The following is a 16,596-nucleotide window of genomic DNA, read 5'->3' as shown; positions in this document are numbered from 1 at the left end:
CATTAATTGCCCTTTTCAACAGGAGAGCCTTCTTAAGAAATCCCCGTGTAAAAACTCAAAACTGATCCCATCCAATAAGCCAATGAAAAGAGAAACCAGAACAAAGAATGACAAGCAAACAAGTAGTGCCACTTGACAAACTGCAGCAGCTGAAAATAGATTTCATTGCAGACGATCCAAACCCCATCATCAACTACCATTCTTCCCTCCATATTTTTTTTCTGGTCCACTCCTGGTCTTAAATTCAAAGCCAAAACCAGCTACACAACACAAGCCTCATAAGTTGTAGAAACTTAATTTTTTTTTTCATGGTCCCTACTCTCTTTCTCCTGCCATATTCTCTCCAACTCTCAGAACCGACCAGGTGAATGCCCACCAATTCAGCTGCAGAAGAAACCCAAAAATGGCAGCTCTTGAATCCATACAGTCTCAGTCGACACTCCAAGATTCCATTTTCAGCACCAGCACTGTTATTGCAATATGTGTGTTCTTCACCCTCCTCTGCGCTTGCATCATAATTGGTCATTTGTTGGAAGAGAACCGCTGGGCCAATGAATCCATTACTGCCCTTCTTTTGGTATGTAAAATTGTACCCTTTGTTTATGTCACTTAGTTTTTATATGCAATTTTTTATTTTCTATATATTTTTTATTATATATTTTTGTGTTGTATGTGTTGTTGGAAACAGGGTTTGGTTGCTGGGCTTGTGGTGTTGCTGGTGACCAAGTTCCAGAGTTCGCGTATTCTGGTCTTTAATGAAGACTTGTTCTTCCTCTATCTACTTCCCCCAATCATTTTCAATGCTGGGTATGAAGAAATCTCAATTCTATGCAATTCCAGTATTTCAGTTTCAAGGCTCCAGTCCTCTGCAATGCTCAATGAAGCAACATAGATTTTAATGTGGGGTTTGAAATTTCTCTGGTGAAGATAAATTTCAGATCTTGAGTATTGTATTTTGACTGCAAAGCTTGAAACTTGTCACATGGGTTCTGATTGGACATGCTTGATACCTAGTTTCTTCACCCAAATCGGTTTTGGATCTCTTATTTTGATCGTTCTTCAGTTTCCAGGTCAAGAAAAAGAAATTTTTCAAGAACTTCACCACAATTTTGTTGTTTGGAATAGTTGGTACAGTAATTTCTTTCTGCCTCATATCACTAGGTAAAGACTTGCAATCTCTCCTCCACTTCCACCATACATTTATAGACTGACAACAATATATTTGAACACTAACTCCTCCATTGCTCTTTTGGGAAAACTGTGTAGGAGCCTATTTACTTTTCAAAAGATTTGGTTTCACAACTCTGACCCTTCAAGATTTCCTAGGTGACTAAAAATCTCCCTCTGAATCATTGTCTTGATATTAAATATCTCTGTTCATGGCTCTATAGTGATCATTTTGTGCTTACTGGTTCCTTTGTGTGCAGCTATTGGTGCCATATTGTCAGCAACTGATTCAGTTTGTACATTGCAGGTAATTTTATAGTCTCATTCCAAACACATGTTTCTTGAACTGATGTCTAACTTTGAGGCCTCATCTTCTTCTCATGTTAAAGGTTCTTAATCAAGATGAGACGCCCTTTCTTTACAGTGTCGTTTTCGGGGAGGGAGTAGTGAATGATGCTACTTCCATTGTGCTTTTCAATGCAGTACAATCGCTAGACGTTAGCGACATCGGCGCTCTTACAGCCTTGAAATTGTTGGGGACTTTTCTTTACCTCTTCTTCACCAGTACTGCTCTTGGTATAGCAGTAAGTTGATTGCTGGGTGTTTTAGTTACTGCACAGAATCATTAGTTTATTGGCATCTATGTTCTAACTTGCTTTTGTTACAATGTTTCAGGCGGGCCTACTTAGCGCTTATATCATAAAAACACTTTACTTTGGAAGGTATGAGCAAACACTTCAAATCCTTGTGAAACTTACTTCTACCAATTTCCCTGAAATTCTGATTCTCTTTCCAACAGACATTCTACAGATCGTGAATGTGCCCTCATGATGCTTATGGCTTATTTGTCATACATGTTGGCTGAGGTACCTAAACAAAGAATCTCAATATGAATTACTCAAGTACTAGTCTTGTTTTCTTTTCCTCTTTTCTGAAAATATTGAAATCTCTGTAGTATGTAATGTTTAACTGGATACATTGTGATCTCAATATTTACAAATTTGTTCTTTTGCAGCTTATGGGTCTCAGTGGAATTTTGACCGTTTTCTTCTCTGGCATAGTTATGTCCCACTACACATGGCACAACGTTACAGAAAACTCAAGGATAACAACCAAGTAAGAACAGAATCCTCTTTTGATTTCGTCTGACTGAGGAGCCCAAAGATAGCTGGTTGTAAATTGCTAATCTCAAACATTAGTATGAGAACGAAAGGAACTCGATACATGTCGTAATCTTGTATTGTTTGATTATTTCAGGCATGCATTTGCAACAATGTCATTCATTGCAGAAACCTTTATATTCCTTTATGTTGGTATGGATGCCTTGGACATTGACAAATGGAAAGCCAGCAATGCAAGGTAACCTTACTATTCTCTTTCACACTCCAGAGCTTGTAGTTGATAGGCAGATTTGTATATGAATTTAGGTCAAAAGTTGCAAAATTCAATTTTAATGTTGAAACTTGTTATGCTTGACTTGTAACATTCTCTTTGGTTCAGTCCAGGAACTTCAGTTGGTGTCAGTTCACTGTTGTTTGCACTCGTATTAATTGGAAGGGCGGCATTTGTTTTCCCAATTGCAAACATTACAAATTGTTTTAAGAAAAGAGAGGGTACGAAAATCGAGTTCCGTAACCAGGTACTAATCTGAAGCACCTAAGCGCTTGGGTAATTGTTATTCAACTGCTCTTCCAAATTGACTGACTCTTTTGAAAATGCCAGTTTATTATGTGGTGGGCAGGCCTAATGAGAGGTGCAGTCACTATTGCTTTGTCATACAGCCAAGTAAGTTGATGATGTTTCAAGTCCTAACATATCAAGATGTATTTGGGTTCTTCTCAAGTTCTGACTTCCACAATCTACTAATGCAGTTTGCAGACAGCTCCGGTTCAACGTCGACACAAGATAGTTCCTTGATGATCACCAGTACCATAATTGTTGTTCTATTCAGCACAGTGGTATGCCGGCTTCTGTTTCTGTTACTTATATTGCACTAAGCTCCATTTTGTGCTTGGTCACTGAAATTGGTTTTGGAAATCTTTTTCCTCCTATCCAAACAGGTCTTTGGCTCCATAACAAAGCCATTAATCTCAGCTCTGCTGTTGCAACATGCAAAATCAAACACTTCTGATGCAACTGATATCCCAAGTCTAGAAGACTTAAGGCTTCTGTTCCTGGAACCAGGTGAGCCAAGTGGGGAAGGCAACAGCCAGCCGGCCAGAAAGGGAAGTAGCTTCAGGCTACTGATGACTCATCCAACTTCAACTGTTCACTACTTGTGGAGAAAATTTGATGACAAGTTCATGAGACCGGTGTTCGGTGGACGGGGTTTTGTTCCATTTGTTCCTGGTTCACCAAGTGGTGCAGCAGAAGCTGCAGAACATACTCCTTGAAATCAAAGGCTAAATAAATATACAGTAAAAGTAATTATTCTAATTATTTTTTAATTTTTTTGATGCACAAATAAACTTATTAGGAGCTTGTTGTTCTTGTCTGTATGTAAAGTGAGAGAGTGGGGCTGGTGCTGTAGTTAGAACATTTGAGCAAAGTTTCCTCCTCTTTCTTTCTTAAATTTGGAAATAGAAATGCCAATAGTTTTCAAATTGTATTATAGTCAATTTACTCACAATGTAATGTAAGTGCTTGAACTTCCTTGTACTTGTTGCAAATGAGCATATTTATGCATATTTATGAGTGTATTCCAATTTCTCAGAGGTGCCTAATGACTGACTGATGTTTTCTAAGTGAAAATAAATGAAATAAAAAATATTGATGAGAAATAAGATATAACTTCATTTGAAAAATAATAATAATAAATTGGAGTTTACTCGTTTCCTCTGTCAAAAAAGAATAATCTTTTATTTTAATTGAAAATTGAAAATTTTATTTATTGAAAAGGGAAAAGGGAAGGATGATAGTCCATCGACCCATGATATCGGTACACTGCGAAGCACCGTATAATTCCTCCTTAAACCCTATTAATGAAAACACAAAACCTCTCTCTCTCTCTCTCTCTCTCTCTCTCTCTATTGTCGATCTCCATGTTGTTGGTAGAAACTCAAATTGGGGTTTCGAAGATTTGTGATTAATGATGGCTTTCAGAAGCTTACACCAGATTCGAGCTCTCCATCGTACGGCTCAGATATCAGAATCGTCCCATCTGTGAGTAGAAATGATTGGTTAATGCTCTGCTTGGTCTCTGAGAATTGAAAATTTTACTTTTTGTTCAAAGCTTGAGATGACACAATGGAAGCACAATTCAGGGGAATTGAAAATGCTTCTTTTGATTAATGAAATTGGTATTTATGCGGCAAAACCAGTTTTAAAAGACGGTATTTTTTTTTAACTTTTCAGGCTTGGAAGCTCAAGAAGCTATGCAAGTGGTATTTCAACTGGTAAATTTCTGCCAGAGGCATTCATGAAGTAATTTCTCATTGCTTTATTGGGTTGGCGTAAAATTCTTTAGCAATTGACATGCTTTTCTTTGTCATCAGTCCCTGAACTTTATTGCCGGAACAAGGGCCATGGAGCCCTTCCTTGGACCCATGGAAGTTCTATCACATTGCGGTCTGCAATGGTGAGTTTCTAAAATTATAACTTGAATCAGTTGGATGCCCATGCTCATTTTTTTTATTATGTGTCTATAACTCTTGGTGAATGTTGCAATTCATTGAGCTTCCCTTTTTATTATTTCTTTGTTTTGAATTTAGGCTGTTGAGTTACCCATCTTCTTGAATGACACAAGGTTGCTATCAACACAAGTAAAAGCCCCTGCACAAGCAAGACAAATGGTATGCTATCTTTTTGCTCAACTGTTCATACTGTAACTGTTCCGGTTCAGTTTATGTGGCTGGTGGTTAGTGTTTTGCTTCTTGTTAATATATTCCATTTCTGCTTTACTGAAGTATCCATTTTTACAGGTTAGAGTTGTATCTGTCATCTTGTGCACATAAAAAAACTGCCCATGTTATTCTAATTTTCTTAGTCTGCTCGTATGCAAGACAAACCATAATACCATGTGTGGTTACCTTATGATATGTGCAGGGAGCTCTTAAAGTTGCCATGTTGAGTCCAGGGTTTATCTACGAGCCTTATACACCTCGTGAAAAAATCTCATTTCTCAAGAGGTTAGTTACTTCAAAAGTGAATTTTATTGATCTTGTAGATTGTGGTAATTTGAGTAGGCCTGCATATTGATGGAACTCTAGTACTCTACCAAGAGTCACTCACTAGTAATCATTCAAACTCTCTCAGCTTCAGTATCCCTAGACAACTGTTAAGACTTGATTACTTATATTTTTGTTCTATAATATCCTGTCCTTATATATGAACATTCTGATGTTTTATGTATCAGATGGTTCACAAGAAGTGGGTGGAGAAGAACAAAAGAAGATATAGTTTTAGAGGTGAAGATTCAGAGATTCAGCTTAAACAGAACTATCTTGTTTTATTGATTCAAGCCTTTGGTTAATCTGTTGAAGCTTCTTTCTTCTATTCTTTCATGGCTGTCCTCCATCCCCCATATTTTGATTCTAAATTCCACTCCTTTTTATGTTTTGGTTTGATGCATAGACTACTACTAGGATGGCTATCTGATGCCATCCGCTGTAATTTATTTATGTTGCCTTGGTGTTAGAGGAATGTAACTCATTTTAATTTAGAATGCAGAAGTTTAATTATTTATAATTCAGTCAATTTAGGCCTAATATTCAACATCTATGTTTGACATATTTCTGTTTTTCCAATTGTCAGCTCAAAAGTGCATATGCCATTACTAAATTAAGAAAGAAGGGCTATTCAAAGAATTTATTCTACAAAGAAGCGATACAGTTATACAAGGAGGTATCTTTGTCTTTTCCTACTTAGTTTCTTCTCTCTAGGTCTTATGCATTCTGTATTTTATAAATAGTTGTAATAGTGTAGTGCCCTTTTAACTCTTACTTCCAATTTAAACGAAAATTTCTTATGTTCTAGCTTTTTTTTTTGGCCTTTCAATTTTCTCTTGCCTCTTTCAGCTGCACTGTATGATCTTCTTCCTGTAGCTAATTTATTCACCTTCTTCTCCAGATAAATACTCTAATGGCAAATGGGGACAAAAATTCTTTAAGGAAAGCAGTTACAGAGAAAATGTTTTCCGTATGCTTCTGTTCTTTTTAGTTTTGGTTTCTGCTGTAGTTATGCTGCTTTTTCTGATGTAAAGGGATTGCTATTGAGGTTCTGAGACATTATTTATTATCTTTTCGTTTACAGGAACTAAAGAATGAAATAAAACAAAGAGACTCCATATGGAATAAGGTCTACTGGGAAATGGTGGAACCAGTTGTGAAAATACGAACTTTGCGAGCACGACTGGTAATTGCTTGTCTAATTAGAGTATAAATTGAATATTTCCTTAAATATTATTACGCCGGGTGCTTAACCAAGGAAGGTTACTCCATCCTGTTCTTACAGAATTGAATTAGGATGCTTTACCAAGGAAAAATGGTAACAATTGAATATTTCCTTAAATTTTAGCAGACCGGGTGTCTTATATGGAATGCCTTTTCCCCTCTTTTACAGATTGGTGTTGATCGGAACGATCTTGAGAAGGTGTTCATACAGCTTACACTTGAGTTTCTGACAAAGCAGGTATATGGGCGGCCGGACTCAGGATTCATTTTATCATGTTATCCTTTCAATGGTGCTTTCTTTCACTGTCTGCTTGAACTGAGGACCACGTTTATCTGTTCATAACTTACTGCTCTTAATTCAAAACTTTCATCCACTGAGAATACTTCTTTTTCCTTTTTCTCTCTGGCAGAAGTTCGAAGCATACGACTCAAATGGTTCCATTGTTTCGGGAGATAAATCAAAGGAGGTAAAGTGGATTAATATCTTTTGTATAATGGGGTTGCTGACTAAATTTTTCCTCATGTTCTGTGACTTAACCCTCCCCCCTTTTCTGTGATGCTAATATGCTTACTCTGCTCTGTAGGTCCTTGTCCGTGATATCTGGGTATTTGAAAAATCTCTCTTCCATGATAAAGCTTTCTGGCGTCTTTGTGGGAGGATTTCTCTCTAAGCAAGCCATCATTCACCATTTGATCTACGGTACTGTGTTGATGACGAAATAAATGCTGTTAACCAATTTTGTAAACTGAGCATATCTCAATTTATCGTACTAATTCTGTTTATGTAGCTATGTTTTTGGTTGTTAAATTCAACTTTTGGCTTGAGTCACGCAGGAATATAATACTTAGAGCATTCTTCTAGCAATTATTTGTTTTCATTCTTTTGCAGTTCTTCAGAAACTGTCCTTTTGTCTTCCAAGAATTTGCAAGGAGCTCATTTGATCTCACATTGCAGCATGACGAGCATGCAGCTCTCTCCAATCTAAAACATCAAATTGAAATTGATAGCTGACATGGCAATTTCAAGTTGATGTACAATACATTTTCTCATTCCACCCAATATGTCTTTTGCATTTAATAAATGGTTAAAAATTTAATATCATTAAGGAAAAAAATTATTGCTTTTGATTTGTTAAGAAAGAAAACACTTAACAAATGGACACGTCTTCATTTCAGTCTTAAACATCAAGGATAAGAAGGTCTTTTTACCACGGTAAAAGGACTGTAACTATCGGGACCCGCCTTGGGCCATTCATAAGGCCGACTCCGTGGCCTCATTCTACTATCTATTGTGGTTTTCCAATCAAGGCCGAGGGGCTAGGGTTTCTTCAAACAATCAGGGCCCAAGGTTAACATTTCTCTAGAAATTCAAGGCCCGAGTTTATGATTTGCTAGAGAAAATTGTGCTTCTGTCTTTTTCATGGAATTCATTTTTACTTTTGCAACTATGACGACGATGCTAGCTTCCTGAGAATTACTAGCATCGTTTGGGTTTAGGGCTTTTCGATGGCAAAGGAGAACGAAGCGGCTTCGCAGGCCACCGTCAATGGAGACGATACACTCACGAGATGTCTACGATGTCGTCCATAGGGGTGAGCGCCGTTACCCGATCTTTTTGTTCGCACATTTTTCCTGTATTAATTCTAGGGTTTTGTATTTAGATCGGAAGAGGATGTGTTTTTGCTTAGGGAAACACATCGAGAATGTACGAGATCTCGATGGTGCCGTCCGAGGGTTCCTCATTCTCGGCGTGATGATAGACTTGTGTTAATAAGGGTAAGCATCTTTGCCCCATTCTTCTGTTCACACATTTTTCTTGTATTAATTCTAGGGTTCCTTTGCGTGATAGAAGAACGCTTAGGGTTTCACCACACGCGGTGATACCTGATTGGCTTTAAATCTAATAGTTGTAGAAATAATAGCATTGAAACAATAAATGAAGTTTATGGAGTGGAGTCAAATTAGGGTTCTTCAATGTAGGTGTGCACCGGATGCATTTCGTAAAGATTTGGGATCACAGATAGCAGAGAGCGTTCTTCTGATCACCAAATTCATATCCTCCCTTATTTTGAGGACAAGAAATTGGTGGTGAAAAAGGAGAAGCACTAATGAGTTTTCCTTTTCTATTTTTCTGTTTATATTTCCAACTTTATCCATTACTATTAGTTAAATCTTCTCGATCCAGAGTGAAAAAAATGGGAGAAAGAGAAAAACCGTTTTTACATTATCTACATAAGTATAGTTAAATGTGTCCTGAGTCCAAATTTAAGTTACTTTGGGCTCAGTGTATAAACTATGTATTTGTTAAAGACGTTTTGATTTTCCATTTTCTTTTGTAGCGTTTTGTATGAAAAGAAAGTATGAACTTTGGTTTCAAAGGAAAATCACTTTCTAAATCCTATGCAAAGGATGCTCCAAAAATTTCTCATACAGGCACATTTATTTTATACCACCACTTGTTCCTGTTTCTTTACAACGTGTTATGTCTGGTCTTTAAGTGAGCCGCTGTTTAAGCCTTATGATAGTTTCTTATGTCTTAAACTTTAAAGCATAAGAAGATGTGGTACTTCTGTAGAATTTTGTGACAAGCCTGTGGGAAGGAAAAGAGAAGCCTTAGTAAAAGGACCTTCATCCTTCCATTCCTATTTTTCCTCTCTCATTCACACACACACACACGCAGACAGTGACATTTCAATACATATAGGACTTTGTAAAAAATTTCAATTTATCATGTAAGATTAAACCATACCATTATTTATATAGGATATTAACCCTGCTTCCCTTAAGCATTTCATTCAACTTCCTAGAGTTTGTTAGGGGCAACTGAAAGAACCTTTGGGTTTGAGTTATTCAAATAGATCCTATCTTATGTGGCGCCAATGGGTAATGGGTAACCCATTGCCCATTGCCCATCCCTACCTGCTTTACAAGTGGCGCCACAACACAGGGACAAGTATGATTTGATGGAAGTGTAATTTCCAAAATTCATACGAATGACAAAAAAACGCTGGTCTCTTTGCATTGCAGGCTCCAAAATATAGCAAGGAATTCTTCATGGGGTCTTGGACACACCCAATCTGCAATCTGGGTTTGATTTATGACCTTGAACTTTCTCCTGTCACAAATTATGTTAAACCTTCTATATGATAGAATTTTACCACTCATCTTTAGGGCTGTAGTACTAAATGGACAGTGCTGACTTTCGTGATTTGCAGAGATCCGTATCTGTGGTCTTCTTCTTTTGTGTGTCTGTGTGTGAATGCTCAAACGTCCGTTTTCATATGTGACGCATGTCAAACCTTAGTTGATTGCTTAACATAAATTTATAGTAATATATTTTATTAATTTCTTAACATGATTTTGATAAGTCAGGGGTGATGAGAAGACTGTCTTTTGCAGCACTGGATTATTTCTTAGTGATGTCAAAATAGACTGTTTTCTAACTGACTGAGGGTTATCCGTTTCCCTTTATTATTTGTCCTTTTTTAACATTGTCAGACTTGTAAACTGTCTTTGCCCTTGCAGAATCATGGTCATATTCTCATCAGTGGAACATTAGTATGTTACAGTATATTCCTCAATTTGATGTCAAATTTCTTCAAATAGGATTAAAGGTTGCTGGACAATTTATTTGTTGTTTCTTTTTTCTGTGCATGGATCCACTTCTTATTAGATGTTATATTTAGTCAATAGGTCTAATTTTTGTTATTGGATGGAAATTATAATCTGCGTATAGTTTGCTGAAATGCATTTTCACTGGTTAGGCCCAATAACTAGAATAGTTTGCTGTTTTTTTTTATGATTTTGGAATTTCTGGACCTGCACCATTATCAATTGTGGGCTTACGTGTTCAGTCCGAGAAAGTATTGGCCCCTTCACCGTTCAAAGCAACCCAATAACAGTGAACGTGCCCCAATAGCTCCAACATTTGTCAAGTCGAACGCCCCCGTATATGCTTCGATGATTTTGACGTCAATGTAGGCTCATAAACCACGAAGTCAGCCCAACGAAGGGCCCACGAACGATGTAATTACGCTTAACAGTCCATTGACGACAAAATATGCCCCTAAAGGTCCTATACACGACAAAATAGGCCCAACAACGACAAACCGGGCCCAATGAAAGGTACTTAAAAGACAGAATGAGCCCATATAGATGGCCAATTAAGGGACACTAAACGACAAAATATGTCCAAGGAAGACCGATCAAATGACAAAATGGGCCCAATAAAGGACAAAATAGGCCCAATGATGGCACACTAAAAGACAAAATAAGCCCATTAAAGGATCGTAAAACGACAACAGGGGCCAATGAAGGCTCACTAAACGACAAAATAAGCCCATTAAAGGATTGTAAAAAGACAAAATAGGCCCAATACAGGTTCACTAAACGACAAAATAGACCCAATGATGGCATACTAAACGACAAAATAGGCCCAATAAAAGTACACTAAAAGACAAAATAAGCCCATTAAAGGATCGTAAAACGACAAAATAGGCCCAATGAAGGTCACTAAACGACAAAATAAGCCTATCAAAGGATCATAAAACGACAAAATAGGCCCAATGAAGCTCACTAAACGATAAAATAGGCCCAATAAAGGTCACTAAACGACAAAAAAGGCCCATTAAAGGATTCAAAAACGACAAAATAGGAATGGTACTTAGTTGGGCCTATTTTGTCGTTTATTGTCCCTTCTTTGGGCCTATTTTGTCGTTTAGTATATTTCATTGGGCCTCTTTGTCTTTTTGTGTTTATTGATTGGGCCATATTTTGTCGTTTAGTGTCTCTTATTGGGCCTATTTTGTCGTTTAGTATATTTCATTGGGCCTCCTTTGTCTTTTTGAGGTTATTGATTGGGCCTATTTTGTCGTTTATTGTCCCTTATTTGGGGCCTATTTTGTCGTTTAGTATATTTCATTGGGCCTCTTTTGTCTTTTTGTGGTCATTGATTGGGCATTTTTTGTCGTTTAGTGTCCCTTATTGGGCCTATTTTGTCGTTTAGTATTTTATCATTGGGCCAATTGGTAGTGTACTGCCCCATCATTGGGCCAATTTGGCCGTTGAGTGCCCCTTGTTGGGCCTATTCTGTCGTTGAGTGACTTTTTATTGGTACTGTTATGTCGCCTAACGACTCTTCTTTGGCCTTACTTTGTCGTTTAGTAGCCCTTCATTGGGCCTACTTTGTCGTCTAGTGACCATTATTCCCGCGTACTTTGTAGTTTATTGGCCCCTCATTGGGCCTATTTACCTTTCATGTGCTTTTCAGTGGGCCTTTTTGATCGTTTATGGCTTATTAATTGGGCCAATTTTGTGTTTCATGGGCCTTTAAGTGGTCCTATTTGGTCGTTTATAATATACCCTTAAACTTGACCACGCCCAATTTAATATTGCGGGTTGGAAGAATCGATCCAACAAATCTTTGGGCCTAATCCATGCATGCAATACAAGTAATAATTACAATCCGCAGCACTCTAAAAAACCAAAAGGAAATTTGAGGCGAAATCCTGGTAGCCTTTGGTTATAGATATCCTGGGAAAAAAAAAACAGTTAAACAATTAATAAAACAATTAGAACCATCAGAAATAATAACAATTGGAATAAGACTGAAATAAACCAGATGGTCAGTGTGCAAAATAATAAGTTGAACCGAAGCAGAACTACTGAATGTGCAAGTGCACGACACAACAAACAAACATAAGAAAGCGTCCCACTAACGAACGAACGAACAAACAAAAGACATTATTGCATGTCTCTAGTTCTAGAAGAAACATCAATCCTCAAAAATCACCAGCGCTGGCATTTCAGGAACGAATAATGTCTTTAAAATGTGGACAAACTTCACAGGTAGTAACATAAAAGGATATCAAAAAACCATATAATAAAAATAAAATAAAAAGTTAAAATGCAACAAGTGGGAAAGATAGGAAGAACAGTTCGTTATGTCAATAATAAAAAAGAACATAGAACAACAGGTTCTTTTATTTAAAATGCAAGATGCTGCAACTCATAGGAAGAACATTTGGTGTGGGATAACCACTGAACGGTAAAGATCGCAAACCAGCACACAACATCCTGAAGAAACATTTTAAAATACTCTATTACTATATTTGTCCATTCATAACTTCATTTTAAACAACATTTTACTACCAAAAAGAATACCTGCCAATACACGGAAATACAATTAAAACAGAAATTATATATGTTATCTATCTTCCAGCTTTTACACAATCCAACGGTATAGTCAATAGATAACAAAAAATGAATGAGAAATTATATCAAATTAAGATTGATATGTACCAACTACAACTAGGAAATATAATAGAACACCAAAGAGAGAGACTGAATAAGCTTCTAAATTTATAACTGCCAATCTATTGTCGATATATATTTGACAATGTGGGCAGATAAAATTTAGTTCTATGAAATTTACTGCTTCAAATTTACCTATAAACATTGCTTGGGTGCATAGATGCAAAAGAAAATGCTGAGAACTTCTGAGACTCCTTGCAATCTCATCCTAACTTGAAAAGTAGAGAAAGGGAGAGTCTAATTAAAACACTCAGATTACTGACATTGCCTAGAACATTGTGTACGACAATATTTGAATAATGCACTAACCCATTTATGATTTTTCACTTTCTAATGTCTTTAACCTCATCTTATATTGAAAGTTAGAGAAACCCCATCATCTGATGTTCTCTTTTTGTCGGAACATCAAGTTGTTGAACAGTCTAGTTATGCATGGTTATTAGACCATCCGATCTTGCTACAAATGATTACTTTTAAATTCATCACGCCACCGTGTATCACTGATGTAATGTCACAAATGTTCCTGATTCCATATGTAAGGTACCGTCCCCCACTCCCTCATATCAGAAAATATCATTCAACAAAAATATGCTATTTCAAAGCGCTTGTGTGCCAATTTTGTTTTTTGTCAGATATATCGTTCAAGTTTTCAACAATACTATGCTATTTACCTCTGGAAACTTAATTTGTTCATTTTGTTTCCATTAAAAACAAAAAATGATATTTTACAAAAGAAAAACATACATGCACATGCTTAAATGAGTAAGGAGTAAAACCTTAAAGATATGGAAGGCCCGCTGTCAGTGCCTATCAATCCACATTGCACCCTATCGAATCTTGAGCAAGCTGCCAGGGAGTGTAGCTGGAATGGAAGCACACAGCGAACGCATTAATGCATTGAATTAAAGACCGACCTACTAATTAATTCCTCAGGCAAGTCGCTCCATCAAATAAAAAACAATGATCTCCGTAAACCATAAACCTAAGTAAACCCTAAATTTCAAAATCAACTTTGACGGGTCCTGGAACCCCCATACCTAGCCCCATCAGATCTCTGGTCTTGGTGTTAATTACAACGCGATTTCAACAGTGAGCTGTTGAACGGATCCGATCGTGGATCAATGGCGGCCATCGAGGCGTTAAACCTCGCAAAACAAGAATCGCATTGGAGGAGCTTTTCTTCATGCCCCGTCGTCTCTCTCTTTCTTCACGCTCATGCCTCTGATCTCCAACGAAGGCTCCGATCACAGAGCCAATGCCATTGTTAGGGTTTCCAGACCTTCTCTCTGTTTCTCATCTCTCATTTTCAAAGATCTGCTCTCACTCTCATTTGGGACTCTGAGGGGCCGAGGGTTGTTTTATCATTTGAGAGATCAGGCGCCCTTTATGGATAGGAAGGTTTTCTTCTTCATACGATGTCGTTCCTTTTGTATTTTAAATTATAATTTATAATTTATGAGTTAGTGGACTGGACTGGTTTGCTTAATTGCCTCGACCCTGGACTTGGCCGCGTGTCCTCACTTTCAATTCGCATTGGCCCATCCTCTTGTATTAGTCCAGTAGTGATAGCCTTTCTTGCGACATGTCGTCTAAAATTACCGATGACTCCCATGATTAATGAAAATTATTATACATAGCACTTCATTGAGTTAAAAAAATAAAAAGAACAAAACAAACATTTCAATATAGGACAAACACTTCCAACACATACTACAAAGATGGGTTTTTTTTGTTTTTTTGGATCAAATATAAGGATGGGCTTTTACGGCCATAAAACAACCCATGAGCTTACATAAGTAGCAAGTCTATTAAATAGAAAAATCAGATAAAAGATTTTATTTTTATGGAACACAACTACCCATTATCTTTTATAATTCTAAAATAAAATAAAATTTTTTTAAAAAAAAGCCGCACGCAGGCGCGGAAGCGTGTGTGGAGAGGCTAGTTGATATAAAACATAGGAAATAGTTAGGCATAAAACCTAGGTTTTCTTTAGAGGGTGCATTTGCTAACGCATGGGTTGGGAATCTCTTAATTATATTTAACTTTTCAAACTAATTTCAAAAGCACTAGATTAACACACCAACATGAAATATCGTTTATCGAGCCTCCCTTAGTGTAAAAGGACCGTGACTTCATTAGCTGAAAATGCTTTAGAAGAAGGATTGACCTCGAGTTCATTGACATCCTATTTTTTGTTGTTGTATTTATGGGTTGAACCCATGTTATTTGTTATAAATAAAATCCAATTTTTTATTTTTGCCCAATGGGCTAATAGCTGGAAATCATTAGAATGGGAGGTATTGGAAAGAATTTAAATTCTCATTCCCCAATATCGCTTATACAAATAAAATAATTGAAGAAATAACTCTAGCCCAATGGACTAAAGTGGTATTTCGGCCCCAAACCTTAAAATGATATGACAAAATTGTATATTTAAAGAGTATAGCCGGGCGGCTATACTCGCCAAATATATTAGAATATTTTAAACGTATAGCCGACGTATTTAACAAGTATAGGCGTTCGGCTATACGCATGAAATATTAATATATTCGAATATTATAAGAGTATAGCCGGCCGGCTATACTCTTTAAATATATTCCAAACGAACACGAAGCTTGCACTCGCAGAGGACGGAGGTTGCAGTCGAAGTTTCGCTTCTCTATCAACTCAAGCTTCGATTTGTTTTCTTCGGTTTCGGCTGCTTCGTCGTCCAGGTTCGGCACCGAAAAAAGACCCAACCCGCCTAGGAGGCCCGCCCAGCCGCCTAGCAGCCTAGCCGCCCGCCTAGGCCCATTTTTTAGAGTCTAAAGCACAAGATGCCGAGGATAGACTCGAAACGGTTGCCTCTCAGGCTCAAAAGGTCTTGCACTGATGTACTCAATCCATCTTTGGTCTATGGCTATGAGTGTGTGATGTTGTTAGTGTGATGTTTATTTTTCCATTGGCTTCTTTCTCTTTGCTTTCAGATGGCTGACATTGTTACAGAAAAATGGATTCGAATTCAGCGGCTTGAGCAGGCTCTTCATATTACACAAGTAAGTTTTTTCTGCTTGAAACTAGCTTCAGGTTCTTTATTTGCTAAATTCATAAGTTTTGCTGATTCACTAATATTTGCTAGTTTCTTCTTGGTTGGACTGCTTTTCATTCTTTGGATATTGCATTTCTGTTATAGATTTTGACATTTGATCATTCCCTTTTGTTTGATGAGAGAAAAAAAAGAGAAAAGAAAACAGTCTCTCGACATCATGGTGCAGTGACTCTGTGCTCTACAACTAAGAATTAATCCAGTGCTGCAAAAGATAGTCTTCTCATAACCCATGACTTATCAAAATCATAAATTCATGTTATGCAATCAACTAAGGTTTGATATGCGTCACATATGAAACCGGACGTTTGAGCATTCACACACAGACACACAAAAGAAGACCACCGATACGGATCTCTGCACATCACGAAAGTCAGCATTGGCCATTTAGTACTACAGCCCTAAAGAGGAGTGGTAAAATTCTATCATATAGAAGGTTTAACATAATTTGTGATAGGATAAAGTTCAAGGTCATTAAAACCCAGATTGCAGATTGGGTGTGTCCAAGACCCCATGAAGAATTCCTTGCTATATTTTGGAGCCTGCAATGCAAAGAGACCAGCGTTTTTTTGTCATTTGTATGAATTTTGGAAATATTTCAACAACTCATGTTGTGATTTGTGTAACTTAAAGTTTGTT

General features: G+C 37.2%; 2 protein-coding genes and 1 long non-coding RNA gene across 10 annotated transcripts; 2 read left to right on the top strand and 1 right to left on the bottom strand.

Annotated features, from left to right (window-relative positions):
* On the top strand, positions 1-3,875 carry LOC110759768 (sodium/hydrogen exchanger 1-like). Its single transcript, XM_021961891.2, has 14 exons — positions 1-577; positions 689-807; positions 1,064-1,161; positions 1,267-1,326; positions 1,428-1,474; positions 1,557-1,751; positions 1,843-1,889; positions 1,967-2,033; positions 2,183-2,283; positions 2,425-2,526; positions 2,668-2,806; positions 2,890-2,952; positions 3,039-3,125; positions 3,228-3,875. The coding sequence occupies exons 1-14, from the start codon at positions 404-406 to the stop codon at positions 3,558-3,560; spliced, it is 1,632 nt and encodes a 543-aa protein (XP_021817583.1). The 5' UTR covers positions 1-403; the 3' UTR covers positions 3,561-3,875.
* A 275-nt stretch (positions 3,876-4,150) lies between these two features.
* LOC110759773 (Mitochondrial inner membrane translocase complex, subunit Tim44-related protein) lies at positions 4,151-10,313 on the top strand. 4 transcript variants are annotated; one of them, XR_015836560.1, is made up of 16 exons: positions 4,151-4,329; positions 4,522-4,562; positions 4,662-4,744; positions 4,878-4,958; positions 5,212-5,294; positions 5,522-5,573; positions 5,920-6,009; positions 6,235-6,303; positions 6,418-6,519; positions 6,727-6,795; positions 6,968-7,024; positions 7,142-7,257; positions 7,447-7,589; positions 7,734-8,149; positions 8,219-8,333; positions 10,083-10,313. XR_015836560.1 is itself a non-coding variant. In XM_021961900.2 (12 exons), exons 1-12 carry the CDS (start codon positions 4,256-4,258, stop codon positions 7,226-7,228), a joined length of 888 nt encoding a protein of 295 aa, XP_021817592.1. In that variant the 5' UTR covers positions 4,152-4,255; the 3' UTR covers positions 7,229-7,422. The 4 variants fall into 4 exon arrangements, 1 of the variants encoding a protein (XP_021817592.1); XR_015836558.1 differs by lacking the exon at positions 10,083-10,313 and adding an exon at positions 9,585-9,915; XR_015836559.1 differs by lacking the exon at positions 10,083-10,313 and adding an exon at positions 8,538-8,941.
* A 1,613-nt stretch (positions 10,314-11,926) lies between these two features.
* On the bottom strand, positions 11,927-14,272 carry LOC110759638 (uncharacterized). 5 transcript variants are annotated; one of them, XR_015836359.1, is made up of 3 exons: positions 13,907-14,272; positions 13,005-13,731; positions 11,927-12,089 (listed from the first exon to the last, which is right to left on the bottom strand). It is a non-coding gene; the product is annotated as an uncharacterized LOC110759638 (long non-coding RNA). The 5 variants fall into 5 exon arrangements; XR_015836361.1 differs by having other exon boundaries at positions 13,646-13,731; positions 13,907-14,265; XR_015836360.1 differs by lacking the exon at positions 11,927-12,089 and adding an exon at positions 12,144-12,632.
* Positions 14,273-16,596: the final 2,324 nt, after the last annotated feature.

This window comes from Prunus avium, chromosome 6, assembly GCF_965620075.1.
Source record: "Prunus avium chromosome 6, drPruAviu1.hap1.1, whole genome shotgun sequence".
Taxonomy (NCBI): domain Eukaryota; kingdom Viridiplantae; phylum Streptophyta; class Magnoliopsida; order Rosales; family Rosaceae; genus Prunus; species Prunus avium.
This window is presented reverse-complemented; position numbering and strand designations above follow the sequence as displayed.

Bases quoted from the DNA above. Each gene is read 5' to 3' on its own strand.
- LOC110759768 (XM_021961891.2), top strand. From the start codon at position 404: ATGGCAGCTCTTGAATCCATACAGTCTCAGTCGACACTCCAAGATTCC. The intron at 1,475-1,556 runs GTAATTTTATAG...CTCATGTTAAAG, and splicing joins ATTCAGTTTGTACATTGCAG to GTTCTTAATCAAGATGAGAC. The intron at 1,890-1,966 runs GTATGAGCAAAC...TCTTTCCAACAG, and splicing joins AAAACACTTTACTTTGGAAG to ACATTCTACAGATCGTGAAT.
- LOC110759773 (XM_021961900.2), top strand. From the start codon at position 4,256: ATGATGGCTTTCAGAAGCTTACACCAGATTCGAGCTCTCCATCGTACG. The intron at 5,574-5,919 runs GTGAAGATTCAG...TCCAATTGTCAG, and splicing joins AAGAAGATATAGTTTTAGAG to CTCAAAAGTGCATATGCCAT. The intron at 6,304-6,417 runs GTATGCTTCTGT...TTTCGTTTACAG, and splicing joins TTACAGAGAAAATGTTTTCC to GAACTAAAGAATGAAATAAA.